At 41.2% G+C, this 19,860-nt stretch overlaps 1 protein-coding gene across 4 annotated transcripts in view; it reads right to left on the bottom strand.

The window, feature by feature from the left end:
* Window positions 1-941: 941 nt before the first annotated feature.
* The window catches only part of mob2a (MOB kinase activator 2a), a 62,704-nt gene continuing 43,785 nt past the window's right edge, over window positions 942-19,860 (bottom strand). For 3 of the 4 annotated variants that reach the window (XM_044125340.1, XM_044125338.1, XM_044125339.1), the window contains exons 2-5: window positions 8,342-8,502; window positions 7,379-7,472; window positions 3,674-3,798; window positions 942-2,899 (exon numbers count right to left, since the gene is read on the bottom strand). In XM_044125340.1, the coding sequence (XP_043981275.1) occupies window positions 2,592-2,899; window positions 3,674-3,798; window positions 7,379-7,472; window positions 8,342-8,502 (688 nt within the window). In that variant the 3' untranslated portion in view covers window positions 942-2,591. Of the gene's footprint in view, window positions 2,900-3,673; window positions 3,799-7,378; window positions 7,473-8,341; window positions 8,503-14,429; window positions 14,651-19,860 lie in introns of those variants that run through there. The other variant, XM_044125337.1, reaches the window with a different exon arrangement.

The raw sequence follows: 19,860 nt of genomic DNA, 5'->3' as shown, positions 1-19,860 counted from the left end.
CTACTTTTTCACTTAATTTAATTTCCTGTACCTAACCAGGTTAATACTCCATTGAGACGTCGCTCTCATTTACAAGCAGGCCCTGGGCAGACAATCTGCAGCACATATGAAGATGCTGATACAGAACATGGCTGCACAATTAAACTTAAATTAAATTCCCGATTTCACCAAATCTACATGTTCTCAACAGAAAGAGGGGTCCTAATTTAACTCTGCTTAAGGCCCCATGTAACCTTGGGCCGGCCCTGCCATAGTAGGGGTGTGTGCGTTACTGATGAAGTGCCACTAGATGGAGCTATTCCACTGCCTGAAGTCTCTTCCTGAAAACAGAATTGCTGTCAATGCGCTTTGTGATTTGGAACTTTTCTCCCTTTAATTATTGCAGACAAACTGAATCGTGAAGATTTATAGAATGTAAAATTAAATTGGGAGTTTTGGTCCTCCATAGACATATTGTCTGACTCCACATAAAACTAAAATCTTAAAGAGATTGCGATGTAATCGTATAATTGTGTTGGAAGCTTGATGTTTCTTTATTTAAAATAAAAAGTCAAAGTATTTTGGTAAATGATAGATGAACTGGCCTAATAAATTATAAATCGGTATTTGTTCAAGTATAATGCAAAAGTTTAACTTGAATTTAATCTCAATGTACTCACCGGCCACTTTATTAGGAATAGTGTGACTACAGGGCTGCATTTGACCCCGTTTTCCCAAACAGAACCGCTTACTTCGTCATGGCAACAAGTTTTAGAGAGACATTCAAAGATTCTGGTCCATATTACTATTGCATGCATCATTTGATAGAATATATATGACATGAATCTCTGTTCCATACGTTAGAACTGGTAAAATACTTAAACCCCTTATTTTTTCTGATCATGTAGCCCAACGTGAGCCAGTGAAATGTAGTGCATGATATAATCAGTCATTTAAGGTCATTTTAATGTTAATGACTTTTTTAATAAACCACAATTTTTCACAGTTGAAATATTTAAATAGTTACAAACCCCCTGCTACTCATTTTATACACTGTTAAAAGTTTAATATTAATAAGAGACAGACACAGCTGGCATTTCTCTCTTTTATTAGATTATAATCCGCAGAGCTTAAAATATTAAATTGCTTTTAACTTAGTTAATAATTAAAATACATAAAAATGAGCCAGAACTGAGGAACCCTGCAAAAAAAAAAAAAAAAAAAGAGAGAAATTTTAAAATAAATAAAAACGGAGAATTATAAATTCAATCCTCCTCCAAACAGAGGCTATATCTGACAGAACCCGCTTGTGATTCTTTGTACAGTAAAGTCCAAGCAGACTTTGCATGTTCTATATCCAAACTAATTTTCCTCTGATAATCTTTTATTTTCCTCTTTAAAAAAAAAAGAAAAGAAAAAGAAAAACAAAAGAAAATTTAAAGGGCGAGGCAAAAACAAAAAAAAAGAAGCTGTGTTTTTTTCATTTCTGAGCTGGAAGCACAGGTGAGTGTTTATGCAGCAGAGCAGCTTTGCACGGTTACTCCCACCCCTCCTCCCGTCTCCACGTCCGCCCCTCTGAGCCTGCAGACATGACCTCATGTCTTTGTCCTCCTGTGCTGCCGGAGTGGGTGGTGCGGCCGGGCGCGACACCAACACGCAGCTGTGAATCGCCTGATATGGGCGCCCAGTCCGCCTCAAAGCATTCGCTCTATGAGAAGATTAAACATCTAGCGTACAATCTTTAGATTTGCCCCTTTGTCTGGATGTTTGCTGCCCTCTACAGGTACACTGTGGGACATGTTTTGTGGGGGATTATGCGAGTACAGTGCAGTTAAATATGATCAACATTTGTCATATGAGGCAGTCTAGTGAATAAGGGACAGAATGAAATCGAGAGGCTCCTCTCTGGCAGCAGTGACTGATTCCCTCAGATCCTGAGTAGGAAGCGCCTTAATTACCTCCCTCTCCCCCCGCTCGCTCCAGATAAAGAACCCGAACAGTGATTGGCTAGCATTGCCCCATCGGGCGGTAACATGGCTGCCTCCTGGCCGTCACAGTGCCACCGGAGCAGGAGGGAGACGAGCCTGCGGGTGAGCAGAGGCGCCGCTTCTCCACTCATCTACACTGTACACATAGCAGGTCCAAGCAAAGCAGAGCCCCGGCCCCCACCCCTTCCTGTACTGTATGCTAGGTAGAAGACAGATGGAGGTGGATAGAAACACTGCACCCTGCTCCAACAACAACAAAATAAAACCTTCGACAAAAATAAAAGAGGAAAATAAAAACAAAAAAATATACACATTTTGTCTTTTGTTCCTAGTTTAGATTGCAGAGAAGATGGGAGGGATTTGTCCCTGGGAGGAACGCTCACGCCATTTCCTGCTGGCGTGACAAACCCCTCCCCACAACCCTAACCTCCCCACATGAAACCCTCCCAGGCCTTTTCCTCCCGACTGGTCGGTCGGTCGGTCGGTGGTGGAGCGAAACATTAGGGTAGTGGAAGGTTTTGTAAGTCCTGCCTGCACCGAGAAAGGGGACTGGGCTGTTTGTTTTCCCTTCTCTCCTCTCAGATCTTCCATCATCCCCCAGGGCCGCCATCTCGCCGCCGCTGCTCATCTCTCCGTCACGTGGTTCTGTGAAGACGGGGAGGGGGCCGGTGCGGGGACGGAGGGGGCCGGGGCGGGAACGGGACTGCAGAGGATTTCGGACAAGTCGTCCATGATACAGGTCTCCTTAGGGTCGATCAGGTTGAATTCCCTTACGAAAACGATGAAATGTGCATACAGAGTGTTCAAGTGGCCGTGCAGGTCCAGAGCCACCGTCTCCTTAAAGTGCGCCCAGTAGAGGTGAGCCAGCACGTGGAACAGGTACCGGCAGATCTTCTTCACCAACGACTCAAACGAGTTGGGGAACTCTTTGCCTGAAGGAGGAAACAAAAGCAGACAAGAGGGACTGGTTTATGACCAAGCATCACGAGATACAGGGGAAAAAAAAGGTTAGGGGTCAAGTCTGCCATTGAGTCACAGGCATTTATTTATTTTAGCAGCCGACATACCCTGTTGAACTAAACTAAGCTAGCTGTCGGGCTAAACTATGTAAGTTTTACTACAACTTTTAGCCGAGGCACTTGTGAGAAGATCTGGTCTTTTAGTCCACGTTCCAACTAAAACTACAAACTATACTATGAATTTAAGGTCAATACCTCTACAAATGTCAGGGTTCAACTATGAAACCTGAAAAAAATTAGGAGGAAGGAAGCATGATGGGCAAACTAGTGGAGGAAACAGAAGGACAAATAGCTGGAAGAATAGACGACTGGCCAAATGAAAGATAATTGGAATTCTATTAACAAATTAATAGAAAGAAAGTTGGATGGTCTGACTTGTAAGCAAAAGGCTGGAATGATGGATGGATTTACATACTGATGTAAAACAGCTGAGTGAAGGGATGACAGACAAGAGAATGGATGGATGGACAGACAGCCCAGAGGACAGAATCTGGATGTCGTTCAGACAAGTGATATGCAATGCACTCTGAAAATTCAACTACATTTTCTTTTTATAGTTTCTTTATAAAACCTAAGTGAAATTCAGTACTCCAGACTTCTGAGGCGACGTTTTAAATTTCTACGCCTGCAGGGGGCAGTGTAGCATCAGTCAGGTTCACACTTCAGAGGCTCAGGGGTCCAACTCACCATATTTTGTAGGAAAGATTTCCTCATCTGTGACCAGTTTCTGACAAAGACTCATTACGAAGTCGACGTACTGTGGAGCAGTGCACTTCGTCTTCTTCCCCCTCTCGTCATACCAGTAGTATATTCTAGAGACAGAGACAAACATGGAAATAATCTTTATGATATTTTGTAAAATCCTTTGATTACGCTACTGTGCAACTTTAAAAAAACAAAACAAAAACCTTGCAAATAGATGTTTATGGCAGCCGAGACAAAAACAAGAGCACTTCCTGGAGCAACAGGGTGATGAGCAACACATTAGCCAGTGATGAGGCATAATCAACCTTTAAAAACAATCAGCTGCTCTGTTTCCTCATCAGAAAAAAAAAACAAAAAACTAAAAACTAAACGACTTTCTGAATTAAGCGGCAGAGTAATAGAAAGAGCTAAATAAACAAATTTGGTTTTATTCGACTCCAATTGGGACCAGTTCCCTGACCTCTCTGCATTCACTCCCAGGTCTGGGCCAGTTCTGCTGCTGGTCCAACATTTCTGTTCAGACCAACTCAGAACAGTAAACATCTGGAAGAACAGGTAAGAAAACGACGTCATCAGTGGGAAGAAGTCACCTGAGAGACTTTAGCATGCTCACGATGAGTCAGACAAACAAAACAGGATGAGTGAAGAAACAAAGCATGATCTCAGAGCTGGAAGGAGTCGGTTCACTGGCTGGTAAAATGAGAGCGCAGGTGCAGCTGAGGCACCGTGTGTGTGTGTGTGGGGGGGTGCATGTGTGTGGGAGGTGGAGGACCAGACATTACAAATCCTGAGTAAACCTGCAGGATATCTACTGGTCACACCAATCACAACGTCCCACAATGCCTTGCCAAAGTATTCACACACCTCTAATTTGTCCCGTTGCAGCCACAGACTCAGGTGTGTTTATGGGGATTTTGTGGTATAGATATATGTGAGATATAAATATATTTAATGCAGCCATCTTTTGTCTCATAAATAAAAATAAAATAAACTTCACACTGATTGATCACCTCTAGAAACCATCCTAATGGTAACATTAAAATAATTGATTTTGACTCTAAACATACAGCCAGAGCTACAGTGCAATGTTTTAGATCAGGCTAGAATGGCCCAGTCAAAGTCCAGAGCTGAATTCAATTAAGAATTTGTGACAAGAATCCACAAGAATCCTTGGCTTGCATGATCACAGATGCAAGCCGAGTAAATTTATGTTTATTCCTAAATAAAGAAAACCTGCCTCTAGGTGTGTAAAGATTCTCTGAAACATCTGCAGCTGGAAATCTTCAAAAGGGAGGTTCTAAAACTTGTTGACAGAGGGAAGAAAACAAATGCAACATAACATCGTTTCTATTTTTGTCACGTAAAATCTCAGTAAAATAGTTTTATGGTTGTAAGGAGACTAAAAGAGTTGAGTAATTTTATAAAGCGCTCTGTTCACACAGACTATGCAAGGTGCAAACACACAGCGCAGATCTGACGCAAAAGAGGCCCAGAGCCGCTCTCATCCAGACTCCGATTATATTTCAGGAACTGTTACGTTTCATTACGTTCAAACTGCTTTGAATGGGGGAAACTATTTTTAAAAGATTTTATTGCTGTTTGCAGAATCCAAAATGGAACCAGCTAAGCGAGACCAACAATGAACACATAGAGCACTTTATCCACCCACCCGAACAAAATGGGCCTAAAAGGGCTGCTAAATGGTTCCATTCCCTCAAAGATCATGGAAACATTTTCTTCCTAAAATAGTGCCAAGCTCTGCCCGTGGGCAGGGGCACTGACGCTGCTGAGGCTGCGGCTCAGGCGGCGCTTTACCGCAGAAAGAGGGGAGAGGGGGGCAGGAAAGGGTGGAGCGCTGCACAGCAGGAAGGGGAGAAAGGTAGAGTCATAAATATAAGGCCTAGTGTTGCAAAATGGATAATTCAATCCAGAGGGAGGCTACGCCACAATATATATCCAATATTAGTTTGGAGTGTTTTTCTGCGTTAACTCGTTGCGTCTCATCTCCACAGCTGAATGAACGCGGCTAATAAAACGAGACGCCGTCGCCTCCTGCAGGCCAAGCACGCTTCCTCCATTCCTCTCATGGTGGAGGCTAACAAGACTAGCCGTGGAAAAATCCACTGTTGACTCAGAGGGAAGCTCGCCAAGTTTCTTTTACACGGAAAAGCTACCAGGTTGCCATTAGTCAGTGGTGGAGGTGGGTTGGACAGGTCATTTCTCCGATGTGAGCTTTTGCAGATTGGTCAATATGTTACAAGACTGTGGGTTATGTGTTGCTGATCAGATTTTACCGACATTCAGCACACAGAAGGCGTCTCTTTAGAGACTTAAAGGTGACAGAACCACAGCCCGACAGGCTCCCTGCTTTCATAAATACTTGCAGTCGGTCGCCTCCCTTCATGCCATAAATATGCCAGCATGTTTTCAGAGGCACACAGTAGCTAAAAAACCAACTGCTGCTACGAAACCACTAGCTCTGGTAAGTGACCAAGGAGTGAGATTTAATCGCATCTAAAAAGGTAAATAAGTGACAGTTTGATTACAGCATTAAGGAAGTCGGTCTGTGTTCATATCAGCAGGCTGCAGAAGGGGAAGAGTATATACTGCAATTTCCTGAAATCTGCAGGAAATTGTCCAGGTGAGCGATTATACCACAATGACCTCATCTTTGCCAGATTACAAATACTCTTAAAATAGATCAGTGGAAAAATGAACAAATCAGGAAATATTAGAAGGGGAAAAGAAAGTTTACGAAGTTCTTATGTGCAGGGCTAACCACATGTACTGGATCTAATACAGAAGTGTAAAAAGTCTTAAAATAATTTATTACAGCACCACAATCAGAAAACCAATCCAATTTTAATTGAACATTTATTCAGCGGAGAAAAAAAAATGATGCAGTAAAAATGACCCACAACATCATGCATCCTCCTCTGAACTGCACAGAGGGAAGAAAGTAATTTAAACAGCCGCTCTTTGTTTTGTGCAAAACCCACTGGTGAGTGTTTGTAACTGAATAGTAACAATCTTACTTTTTATCTGACTAAAGTATGCCTCAATAGTATTTAATAGTTACTATAGAGACTCAGTTCCCCCAAGGTGGCATCAAAGTGGCCAGTGGCTGAGAGAAATGAGCCTTTGTCACAACATATTCATACCAGAGGGAAACAGCAAGTAATGGATTATTAGTCAAAAGTTCCTAGAAACTCTGGCTATCAAAAAAATGATTTAAAAAAAAGCCTTTACTTAAATTGAACTGTCAGGGGTACCTATACATTTTATTTTGTTACAAAAGATAAAAAAAAATGTAATTAAATGTAATTTTTCTAAATTTATACACGTCAGATGATGCATCTACAATAAGACATTACACACTTTTACAAGGGGTGCTAATAAAAGTGGCAGTAATGAGAAGATTTGGTGCTAATAGGCAACAATCAGGGACCAAAAACAAACCATTAATGAGTTTAAAGCAGAACCAAAAGTTCGTTCAGATTTATTTTGTTTTGCACTAGTGGCCATTATTCATTAGGGTGACCAAGAAGAGAATGACCGGCAGAGAAGGCCCAGGAATTGAACCAGACATCGGTTAAATAAGGACCGTAGCGTCTCTATACGGAGCCACAGACCATAAATTAACCAACATGTTGTTAGCTGCTAAAAACATGCTGCAGACAAACTTACGTGCTACAAGCCGTCATGGCCTGACAGGTCTCCCCGGTGCAGAACTCTGAAATGGTGCTGTACTGCAGGTTGATAAGATTGAAGAATGTCGTCGCTGTGAACACAGATAAGTCACACGGATCACACCATGGCAGCCATCGCATGTCATCTGCTGCAACGGACTACACCAGGCTTCACAAATATTGTCAAGTCAGCATTATCATCAACAACAGGGGACAGGTGTCGTCACTTAGAAGTGAAAGAGATAAACGGCTCTTTTCACGAGCCAAATCCGAAGCTGATTAGTGACAGAAACAGTCTTAAATTTTTGTTTAACAGGTTAGATGTGTGCAACCGTGTAGTTTTTACTAGTAGGACAACATTCCTTCTGGAACTCATCTGTTTACTTAACAACTTCAGTGGAAAATACCCACAGCAATGTCTTCCAAACAAGTTTTTCATTCAACATAATACATGCAGCCATGTTTATGTTTTATCTTCACATTACGAGCATTGAATCTGGGGCGTGTGGGTTATTCTGCACCATCTACAATTTAGTAAAAGATACATTTAGATCGTTATCAGAGCGCTGCTCCACTATTTTATTCATTAAATGCATCTAAAACTAAGAAAAGCTAAACCTGCAGGTCTGACCTCGTGGATACAAAATAATTAGTATCGACCGGGAAAAGTTTGATCACTTCATCCCACAGAGTGTTTAGCAGAGCCTGGATTTGGACTTGGAGCTTCTTCTCTCCTGAAGGTAAGTGCACACACACACACACACAGGAAAAACAACACAAGCCCCAAAGGGAAAACCGTACAAGTTGAAGCAAACACTGAGCTTTAAGGTGTAGTTTGTCTTAACGACATGAAAACCCCACCTCTCATCTTGCAGCTGTGTTTAATTACTCTTAATAGCTCGGTATTTACATTAGCGGTTTTGGAACTCAACACGCTCATATGACACGGTCAGTCACTCACTGTTGCTCGCTAGCCATTCGTTGAGGTCTATCTCTCTGGGCAGCACCACCAGCTCCTTCAGGTCGAAGTCCACCACCCGGATCTTGGTGAACTCTGGCTCCACATACTGCTTCTTCTCCTCTGCCGGTGGCTTCTTTCCATTTGGCTTCGTCTTCGACTTCCTGCAACACAGAGGAAACGGAGACGGTTTTGAAAAGCTGCGCATGCTTTTCGATTGAGGTAGATGTTCTTAAAAGCGAGAGTGAGATGGTAATGCCAGCCTAAACTCAGCAGTGCATAAAAAGAAACCCAATAATTTATGGAGATCTCAGCAAAATCAGAGTTAAAGGAACCTCAGTGAGGTCAGGCCTGCAGGTCTATGACGCATGGGGGCGACTGAAACCATAAACACAAAAAAATGCTCCCCAACCCAGACTTCGACTGCAGACCCCACAAACACCCACTGTCGCATCTTCACTGCAGATCTTACATCGGCTCAGACAGCCTCACAAAGTCGCCCGTCCACAGGGCGTTGTGCTTCCACCGCTACTTTTAGCACAGACACGTCATATCACACCCTGCCTTTACTTCCCGAGTGCTCCAGGAGCAGCGGGTTGCATGGGGTCAAAGGCCAGAAACCTCGACACATAATACAGACGGATGCCTGGTCGATCCTCTGAGCCGCACAGAAAGTTGAGATCCTGTCTGATAGGTGCTCCGCTCTAACATTTCCTCTCTCTGTTCCTGGTCCTGATTGGCTTAGAGTCCACTGATGTTTGGGTCAGTGTGAGGACAAGGAAGACAGAGTTTGCTCCCTCACTTCAGGTCTTTCACCACTCACCAACTCCATCTCTTTCACTCTGTCTGCTTCCAGATTTTCCCTCCAGGCAAAACTGAAAACATGCATGTAGCCCCTCGGTCAATCGAAAGCATTTCAGAGGGACGAAATGTAAGGTCGAGAAAAGAAAGGAGGGGTCAAAATGACATGATTCTAGCTGATAACCATGGGAACAAATAAACACTTTCCAAACATGACAGAACCGAGAGGCACGAGGCCTTCTGGCACTCTGCAGTTTCAATCCCCTTCCCAGGAAGCGCTGCCTCGCTTTTCCACCCAGCATACAAGGGAAAGGCATGTCAGCATGTGTCTGCGCACACACAGCCTGCAGCCTTCCTACTTTGTAAACGTTTATTTTTTTATGTCCTTGCAGTCGTCTAACTCATCAGCCCTGACGAAGGCAAACTGCCTGATGATTTCCTGTGAAATGCTCAACGCCTGAACAACCCAAACTGGTTCTCCTTTAAAGTTTCCTCACTTGTTCAAAATCACACAGCTGTCGAGCCGACTTTGGGAGTTGAAATGAAAGGATGCTATTGATTGGTTAATTACTACTTACTAGTCAATATAATTTTTTCCAATATCTTCCAATATACAAAGAAGATTGAAAGATTTCTTCTTCTTTTTTTTTCTTTTGACTACTGGTCAAAAGCTTCAGTCAATTTTATTCTTTCACTTCTTTGTATCCATCCAGTCGATCATAAAACCTCAACTTGTTCGTGGGAGTGCAGGCAGAATCGGGTGGTTTTCTGCTCTGAGCTACATATTTCATCATGTGAAAACTGTTTTGCCCAAGGACAAAGTCTCATTTGCCGTCAGTTCTTGCAGCTGAAGGTTTTGTATTTGTAAACCATCTCGGAAAAACTGTTCGACTCGTATGAAAGGATCCTTTTAAAAACAGCTTCACAGCCACTTCCTGTCCTCCTCTCTCCCTCTGCAGTTTCATAACTTTCCAAACAAACTCCTCCTCCATTTCTAGTGTGGACACTTCAAGGTGGGGGGGATGAAATTCCTAAGTCATTATTTTAAGTTACAGAAAACTTCCTCTATACCAGCTCTTATCTGGGCTTGCATAACACACACGGGTTTGCCTGTTCTTGGCAAAAACTTTTAACCATAAAAGGCCTTGAGGCGCCTCGTTCTGCTCACCAGATCTGGACAGAGCACAAGGCAGAGTTTAAGGGATAAGTGAGGTCAGGCATGTTTTTGGACTGAAGAGAGCTGCAGTCCCATGATGATCTAGAAAATCATACCAAAAAGTCTATTGTCAAGTGAAAATGAAAGATGTGAACCAGAAAGAGTGACGTAGATTTTTTTATCTGGAAGAAGTGCAAGGAAATCGGTATAGAATCGTGATCAATGGACCAGATTTATCTTGATCAGCTCATAACCCCTCCCACAAACACATGCAGGTAAGTGCTGTAAAATTGTAAAATGGAGAAGAAATCCGAAAATGTGTTTCTGCCAAAAAAAAAAAAAAAAAACACTAATCAGAGGAACGCTGGAAATAGACATTTTATTGTTGGCCGATGCAGAGGTCAGAGCAACGACCAACAGCTGTTCCACTTTTCTCCCAACACCCCCGACCATCAAACCGTCTTCACTTACTACCTTTCCTCTTGTGTCCCCTCAACACACACACATGCGCACACGCGCACACACACCCACCTGTGTCTTCCACAGAGAGGCCACACTGACTGCAGCCCCCTTTCACTTTTCATGGTCCAGCTGGTCCCAACAGCTGCGCCCCCCTCCCTCACCCCACCAGGCCCTCCGAGATAATCTAGAAGAAGCGAGTTCTGTCCGGTTTGAGAAGCCGTGTTTGTCCAGGCGCGTGCACATCCGCCGAAGGTTGTTCAAACATACATCTGCTTGGCCTCAGGCTGGTGCAAATATTTGTTGCTCTGTGTTGGCTGACCAAGTGGCAAACAAGTAGCCGAGTCCGGCTGGGGTTAAAAACGGCCTTAGCCTGAATACGAGTACGATTTGAATCCAGTCCCACTACCAGAATCTGGCTCCAATTTATCCTGGAATCACAGGGGAGAAACATTTCAGAGCCATGAAGAAGAATCAACGCAAAGTGCTTCATAAAAGTAGAACAATCTGCTCCCAAATCGCTCTTCTCTTCCCTAAAGCCTTGGTGCTTTCTAGCTTGGAAAGGTTCAGGTAGAGCCCATCATTTACTGACTTTTGATTTGTGTGGAAACTCTTGTAACTAAACTGACACCTGTTTAATAACCTACGTGTAATGACTTTCCCCTGAAGCTCGGGGCTCCTGCCAAGCCAGATATTGCACAACTGTTGCCGAAATTGGCCCTCCGGATGGAAGGGGCGTAGAACTGCTGGCATCTGGATGCAGTCAATGCAATCCAAAGTAACACCGACAACAAGCTCAGTTCAGCTTTCCGTCATACACAACACTGCTATAAAGACTTTAGGGATTTTCTCTAAAAATTCATAAAATAATCGAGGGGCGCCCTCAAAGACAAAATGCAGCCCAACAAAAAGACAAATGTAAAAACAAGCTTGAGGTGTTTTCAAATTAACAGGACAGATTGATGCTAACTGAGCCAAATCTCTAGATAAAGAATAGATGTTGAGTTTTTAAGAGTTTTTTTTCACCCCATGACCTTGAGTAAATGTAGCATTTACAAGAGTCAGAGGTCAAAGGCCGTACAATCAGAGATCTTTTGCTTGTTATATTCAGCGATCATCAGCTGAATAGAAACAATAATTACTTTAAAAGTGCAATAAAATAATTGATTAAATGACTATAAACAGAGCAGTCTTCGGAGTGGCAGTTCTCCCTGGGGGTCACCGATCTATTTGGAGATCGAAACAAAAAGGCTCTGAACACCCTGAAGGCCACAGACACCGGAAATACGGCCAGGCAAGAGCGGAACCGCAGAGGCCATCAGAAAGGCTAAAGAAAGAGATGGGGCTTTGCTTGAAATAGTTCAGAAAAGTTTTAACTAACCGCAGAAAATCAGGTCGTTTTTGATTCCTGGAAAAAAAAAAAAAAAAACACAAACCTGAAGCTTCTCTGTTTGGTCAGACTGGTGGTCTTAATGCCTCCAAAGTGTTTTAACCACTAACCTTAGTAAGTTCTGACCTTAGTCCCACCTTCCTCTTCTCATCCTGTCCTAAATCCCATTCCCAGTGTTCACATGGACCCCCATGCAGCACCATAATGAAGCCTCATCAACATCACAACATGCATGTATATGAAGCAAGAGTATGGGGGGGATAAACCATTGCTTAAAGGCTGTTTTTAAAAATGTAACTTTAAGAATATAAACTCCAATACTGTTTTGATAAAAGACAAAAAAAAAGAATCAACCCAGAATTCTCTGCATGATAATCTGTAAATCTAAATGAAAACCTAATCAGATCGTTAAATATGCTGCATCAAAGAGTTGTAGTTTTTTTTTTCTTTCACCCCCAAAAAACGTAAATCTTTTACCTCAAATGGGTCATAAGCTTATATTTACCACTCCATTCTTACCGGTTGTCTTTATAACTTCTTCTAAACCAAAGGTAATCAGCAATTTACCAGAGAAGGAAACACATTAAAAGAAGAGCTACAAGTCCACAATCCTTCCCGTCATTCTCATTAACTTAACGTTCTTCCTTGTTATCTTTGGCATAGCTGCTTTTGCTTTTATTTTCCCCCCTGAAGAAGTGTGTCAAATCTCCGTCTTTGTTGTATATCCTCAGAGTTAACTGATTTTTTTCATAACAAGGTTAAACTTCCCAATAAAGTAGGTTCAACAAGACTTGTCTCTACCCGTCGCTGATGTTGCAACAGACTTTACGCCACAGAGTAATACTTTCAGTTCAGCTGCCTGTATTTTGCATACACAGGTTCAAGGAGATGGCCTCCTCACCATCAACGTTCATACTGTTATTGTGTCACAAAACTATTTGGCTTGAGGCATTCGGCTCTTGGGCCGCTGGAAAATAAAAACACACCTCTCCTTTGACATGAAAGGTAAGAGGAAACATTTCCAGGAGAGCCATCCAGTCGATCATAACGCCACAGACTCATAATGATAATTAAAACTGGAACACACAAAAACAAAACAGGCAAAAAAAAAAAAAAAAAAAATCAATCAGTAAGAGATTGAACTCTCTTAATCTGAAAGTCAAATACCAATTGCCTTATTTTATGAGGGATCCATAAACTCACTACCTCTACCAAAGAACCAGAAAAGCTTCTGTCTTTACGACTTAGGAATAGGTGGTGGAGAGAGTAGAAAAAAGTAAATAAATAAAACAGAAAATCTGTATTAGCCAGGAAAAGCTGGATTGTTGCCTCTTTAGAGATAATGACTAAGAGATGGAAACATGCAATAAGTCTGTGAATGGAGCACTAGTTTGTCAGACGACAGCATATTTTTTTTAAGCATGACTCCAGCTCCCCAAATTTATAACTTTAAATGGCAGAGGATACAACACATTGTTAAACAAAAAAAAAAATCCAGCGTTATGTACATAAGTATAGATTAAATGATGGGGAAGAAAATGGTTTTAAAATATGGAAAGAAAGCAAACCTGATGTTATTTACCTTGTCCTACAACTAAGATTTTAGTTTTGCAAAAACTCTTTCATCCTTAGACATTTCTTTATTTTTTAGCAGATAACTACAATTTACTTAAAATTTTTTAACAAGTTTCCCTAAAATTTAAATATTACCTTAAAAAAATAAAGTCACCAGTAACACCAAAAATTTCCCTTTCTTCTCATCTCATGACTCATCACCAGCACAAAAGTCTAAGTTAAACGTTTTTTCATTTGTCTCCAAATTTTTCCCCAAATTAAATATGTAATAGATCAGGAGAGAGTTGCATTTCCCTGGGTTTCGCTGAGACTCCCCCCACCCCCTATTTTTTTATTTTATTTTTTTTTTTTGAAAGAACAAAAAAAGAAAGACGACTCCCTGCCAACTCTTCCCCCTCATCATCATCACTGAGTGGTAATCTGCGGTGACCCCCGGAACCAGGGGGTCTTGTGTAATTACAGCATTTAAGCGACAGAGAGTTTATGACTCGCTGTCAAGGCGCTAGTTCTCAACACGTCTCCTTATCTGGAAGGACGCAAACCCAGCGATTACCTGACGTTCATATGAAAAACAGCGCGGTAAAAATAAAAATGCTTAGTCAATTATGGGGTTTTGCCATCAGCGTGAAAAGCAAACATACAATAGAGAAAAATCTAATTTAATCACAAATTACTCCTAATAATTAGAAAACTAGAAAAGAAAGTATTACCTTAGTACTTTTCCGACTGCCTGAATGACCATTTTCGCTGTCAATGGAGGTCTTGGGTTTTTCTGAGGGCGCATAACTTTCTTATCTTAACAAGAGGAGCAATAATCTCCAACCATAGCCTATAAACATAAACAATATATATCAAAACGTCGCTTGTTCGGTTAGTTCAGGTCCGGTAGACTCAACACATCGGGTTGGTCCCACAGAAACCTTCTGACTACTTAACAGGAGAAAGAAAAACTCAAGAGTAGCTCTCACAGAAAGCCCTCCCCACGCTCCATTACTAACGTCCAATCAGACAAGCGGAAGGCAGGTAGGAGGCGGGGCGTTGTGACGTCAAATGTCTGCCCATGTGGACGTGGTTTGTGTAGTTAGAATGTAGCAACAGGTGGTCAGACTGTAACTGGACTAGCGAAATAAAAAGGTTCAGCAAGGTTTCGTAGTCCTGTTGTAATAACTGGTTTGCACGCAGCCTTGCCTTTCTCAGCTGAAAGGAACCAAGGACGTCAATTTTAAACGAGAAAAATAGATTGTAGTGCATAATTTTATTAAATTAGATTAAAAAAAAACAAAAAAACATTGCATCAGTGTGGATTAGTGAACAAAAGTTTGTAAAATAGAGAGAAAAGAAAATACACACTTTAATTTCTACAACTAAAAAAAGAAGAAGAAGAAGCTTGCAGCAAGAATATTTGCTCAGCATTGCTTCCCTGAATGGTGCAGTGTGGGTGCTGGGCCTGCAAGGTGACATTCCTCCTTTTCATTCTCAAACCTTTCCCGCAACCCAGTCATGACCACAGTCAGACGTGTTCATGCATGACTGAAGAAGCTGTAGGAAATCAGGCTGTACGTTTTTTTGCAGGGCAAGGTTATTGTTGGAGGGAATTGTTTGGAGACTTTTTTTTTTTCATTTTAAGAACATAACTTAAAGCACAAGTAAATTATAAATTCTAATTACACTGTCAGAGAGCAAACAACACTTGGACAAGGAGTTATGAAAACTGAATATAAGTTGCACTCATGGGAAAATTACAACCGTTGTTGCCAAACTATCATTCTCTTTGCCATTCTTCCCTCTAATTATTGCCTAACAAAAGACACGGCCCTCTTATTCTCCCGTTTCTGCTGTAGTGTTCACACATTTCCGCTGCTTTTCTTGGTTTGTTTTTGTCGCCTCTTGCAATCATTGTCTCCTCTGGGGGACAAAAAAAAGAGAAATGAGCATGGGGGTCAATCTTTGCACATGTGGCAAGTGTACGACCGACAAGCTACCACATCACAGAAACCAATCTGTGCAATCTGCAGAGTTGCAGTGTGCATTCCTCATATGAAACTCGGGGCAAGCAGATACATGAGGCCAACCTTCCTGATGGAAAAGCCCCTATTTGATCCAGAAAGACCTGAGAAGCAGCTGTGTTTTGTGGTGTGCACCCACTTGACTGAAATTGGTGGGTGGAGATGGCTGGTCCTGAGGCATGTACATTGGTTCCTACTGTTGAACCAGAGCTGAGAAGTACTAACAGGAGGAGGAAGGCCTTTTTTTTTTCTTCATGGTGCTAAAAATAGCACCATTAATCAGTGACTGAGGAGGAGTAGCCAGATGTGGGGGTGGGTTGTCAGTTTCTCTACAATAATCAGTGCCTATAAAATGCAACTTTAGCACTACATTACAAAAACCTGCACTAATCCAATTTAATAAGTAATCAATGTAAAGGGCAGCCCTACAGTTCAGTAGTGAGCCTGAGGTACAAGTTACTACCCACAATGTAAAGAAAAAAGTGTCATGTAATGGAAAATTAGAATTTGTAAGAATGTATAAACAATCAGAATAATAGTTAAGACAGATTCTACATACTATGAATCTTTATAAATTAGGTCATCCAAAATAAAAGTAATATTGCTCAAAAAGTGAAACTTGACACTTTACACACAGAGGGATAGATTTAATGTACTTTTGATGATTATGGCTAACTAATAAGAACCCAAAATTCAATTCCTTGGATAATTAAATACTATATAAGATAAAATCCCATCAATGCAGAAATGTAATTATGCTGAAAAGTATTTTCATGCATTCTACAGTACATGCATTCAATACTTAATTGGACCTTCTTTGCACGAATTACTGGCTCATATGAGCTGTAATGGAAGCCCAGCTTGCACAGATTTTCAATGAGGTTCTGGTCAGGGCAGTTTGTACCACTACAGTCACAGAAGCAGCTTTTGGCACCTTTGGTAGAGTGGACAGGTGCCAAGTCCTGCTGGAAAATAAAATCAAGCATCCCCATACAGCATTCCAGCAGAAGAAACCATGAAGTGATCTAAATTAGTCATTTTTTGGGTTGAGTAGAAATTGGTCCAGCTAGCAGATGACATGGCACCCAAAATGATCACAGACTGTGCAAATTTTGGTTTCTGTATCTCGTCACTCTTTTCCAAAACGTTGCAAACTTGATTTCCAAATGAAATGGAAAAACTGCTTTAATCTATAAAGAGGACTTTAGACCATTAAACAGAAGTCTGGTTCATTTTCTTCCCAACCCAGGCAGGACAATTCTGACATCTCTGGTCCAACAGTGACTTGACACAGGGAATGTGACGGTTATCTTTCCGTATACAATCTTCTTAAGGGTGTGGTTATGTTTGTTGCTTGTGGACCTTTTCCTACATGTTTTCCTTCTACTCAACTTTTTTTTTTTTTTATACATCACTGAACAACCAGCAATTATCAATGGCTTTGTGTGTCTTGTGGAGGGTGTCACTGGCCATCTGCTAGACAATTGTTAAATCAGTCTTTTCCATCAAACTCAAAAAAAGAGAAACATTGGTCTGATATTTAATTTACTATATAACTACATTCTGAGTTTTAATAGCTACAGGTCATAATTATCATAATTTAAAAAAAGAAACTAGGTAAAAATGTTAACATCACTGCGTTAATATTAATGCAATGAAGTTAGCAATATAAAATAAAAGGCAAAATACAGGGCAATAAGATTTGAAACAGATTAAAGTGCTGTATTTGCCTTTAAATCCCAACAAGGAATGATGCAAAGACACAGGAAGCCCAGAGCTCAGGGAAATTTCCATTAGTTTGACTCAAACTATTAAACCTTTGTTGGTCACCTAAGATGGAAGATATCTCTTCAAGATCAACAAGGCTTGGTGTCACTTCACTGAATCCAGGATGACAATTAAAGGCCAGTGGTACTTAAACCTAGTCTACCATTAACTCGTCAGCATATAGTAACACCTCCACAGCTGTTTGTCCTTTACGCAAGTAGGTGGAGACGGAGGCGATGCCAGCAAACTGGGCCCTGATTGTGTGTCTGACGTAGATGGAAACCAACGGCCGCATTCCTTTGGTCTGGTAGACAATGGTTTACTTTTTCTGCTCTCATCACAGTCACCTTTTCTCCTCTATACAGAAACTACATGGCATCACTTGCCTTCTACCTACTCACCTAAACCAAATCGAGGATTTAAAATTTAGCCCCCCCCCTCCCTACAAAAAAACTAGTCAGAATCTTAGATGCGTGTCAGCCAACAAACATGGAAGTGAAGTTAGAATAACAACTCGACTTGTGTTTGTCTGCTTTAAAAAAAAGAAGAAAAAGAAACTAAAACGTGTATAAAATCACTGACGTCATTATCCATGTGACAAAAGATGCGCTTACTCATAATCTGATGAAGCGAGAAAAAAAGTGACATTTATGTCAATAACTGATGCAAACAGATAAATCAAGGAATGCAAAGGCAGTTGGGGAAGAACGTGTTAAAAATTCAAAGGAACAGTTCTGATGTCATATCGCACCATTTAGACTCCGTTCCTGTGTTAAAGGTCAAGATTATAGGTCACATGCTACTACAAGTTACAAATATGTAACTGTGCATGTTCGGTTAATAATATTTGTTATTAAGATGAAAGGGATTCATTTATAGGGAGCATTAAAAAAAAAAAAAAATTGATGAGAACTGCTGGCTGGCTCAACAAGTTGGATCTGAAAGTCTGCTGACAAATTCCACCTGCTTTAAAACAAAGAAGAACAACTGTGATTCCAGGCGAGCAGCAGATTAGTCAGAACCGAAGCAGAGGCGCCTTGGATTCCTGCCAGCAGCCCAGTCCCAGGCCAGCAGGACGACGCCGCAGCACATCACACCTGAGATCAAAGCTAGGACAGAGGTCCAACTATGTTTTAGACAAAGTCGGAGCATAAAAAGCAGACACTGTGCAAGCTGGTTTTTAAGATCTGTTGCTGCAGCATTCTGGGCTTGTGGGAATGTGTTTAGGTAAGGTCTTAGCTAGTGAAAACAGTGCAGGAGGGAGTTCCTCGGAGCCCAATGGGTTGTAGCTGTATGCCCAGATAAAGGTCAGCAGTTTCAGGAGAGATGATATACTGAACTGAATGACCGGTGTTGCAATATGCAATCCAAAACTAGGAAAGTGTGGCATTTGCTTGACATATGACAAAGTTGAGAAAGCCATAAAGAAATTGGACAGTGGACTGAATAGAACAATTTTCAGTTTGATTGCTCGTGACTGGCTGGTTAGAAAATCAGAAATCGGGCTAAACCCAAGCATTACCAGGTCGCAAAAACAAAACCTTTGGGTGTGAACGATGTTAAACGCCCTTTATGCTCCCTTACTGTGTGTAAATAGGTCCAGCCATTTTCTATTGCAGTTCTAGCTAGCTTCCAAATTGAGGTAATCTTGACAATGTACAGTCTCACAAAAGATGAACAATGATACATGCAGAATGAGCCTGCATGAGCCTAGATGCTTACATGGAGCATATATGGACATGTACTGTGAAGAGACTCAAACTCAGAGGAAACGCCGTGATTTAAGAAGCTTTTTAAAAGTGTATTTTCTACAAACCGCTGAGACTTGTCTGGAGTTCATCCAGGCAGGGAGAGTGAGCAAGGCTTTCAGCATATAACAATATGGTTGAACATACTACAGCAAAGTAGTATGTTACCATTTTGTTACGTTTTTAATCTCTCATGAAACGAGCAAATTTAGAAATCTCAGAGTTGAGTTAAATGTCTACATTCTCTACAATGGGAAAATGCTGACTTAGTCATGCTGGCCTCACTCACTGATGACTATGTTAAATGAAAACTGTTTCTTTAAAAGATCTCATATTGGCCACAAAACTTGATTAATTCAGTTTAGCTGAAATTATACAACAAACACATTGTGTAATGAGCAAGAAATTAAAGGTACGTAATTAGCCTCCTACAAGAAGAGACTAACAGACTTTGGAATATGTCCTCTCCCTATTCTCTCTATCCATTTCTTGTCTAATTATCCTCAATAAGTACCACAAAATCTATTTAAACAATTTTTTGTGTGTTTACAAAACGTTGATAACAGAGTGCATCAGACATAACAAATTGTGAGTCACAAAATGCAGAATTTAACTTTCAC

Source organism: Gambusia affinis, linkage group LG08 (assembly GCF_019740435.1).
Source record: "Gambusia affinis linkage group LG08, SWU_Gaff_1.0, whole genome shotgun sequence".
NCBI lineage: Eukaryota > Metazoa > Chordata > Actinopteri > Cyprinodontiformes > Poeciliidae > Gambusia > Gambusia affinis.
Note: the sequence above shows the minus strand (reverse complement) of the source record. Positions and strands in the feature narration are given on the sequence as shown.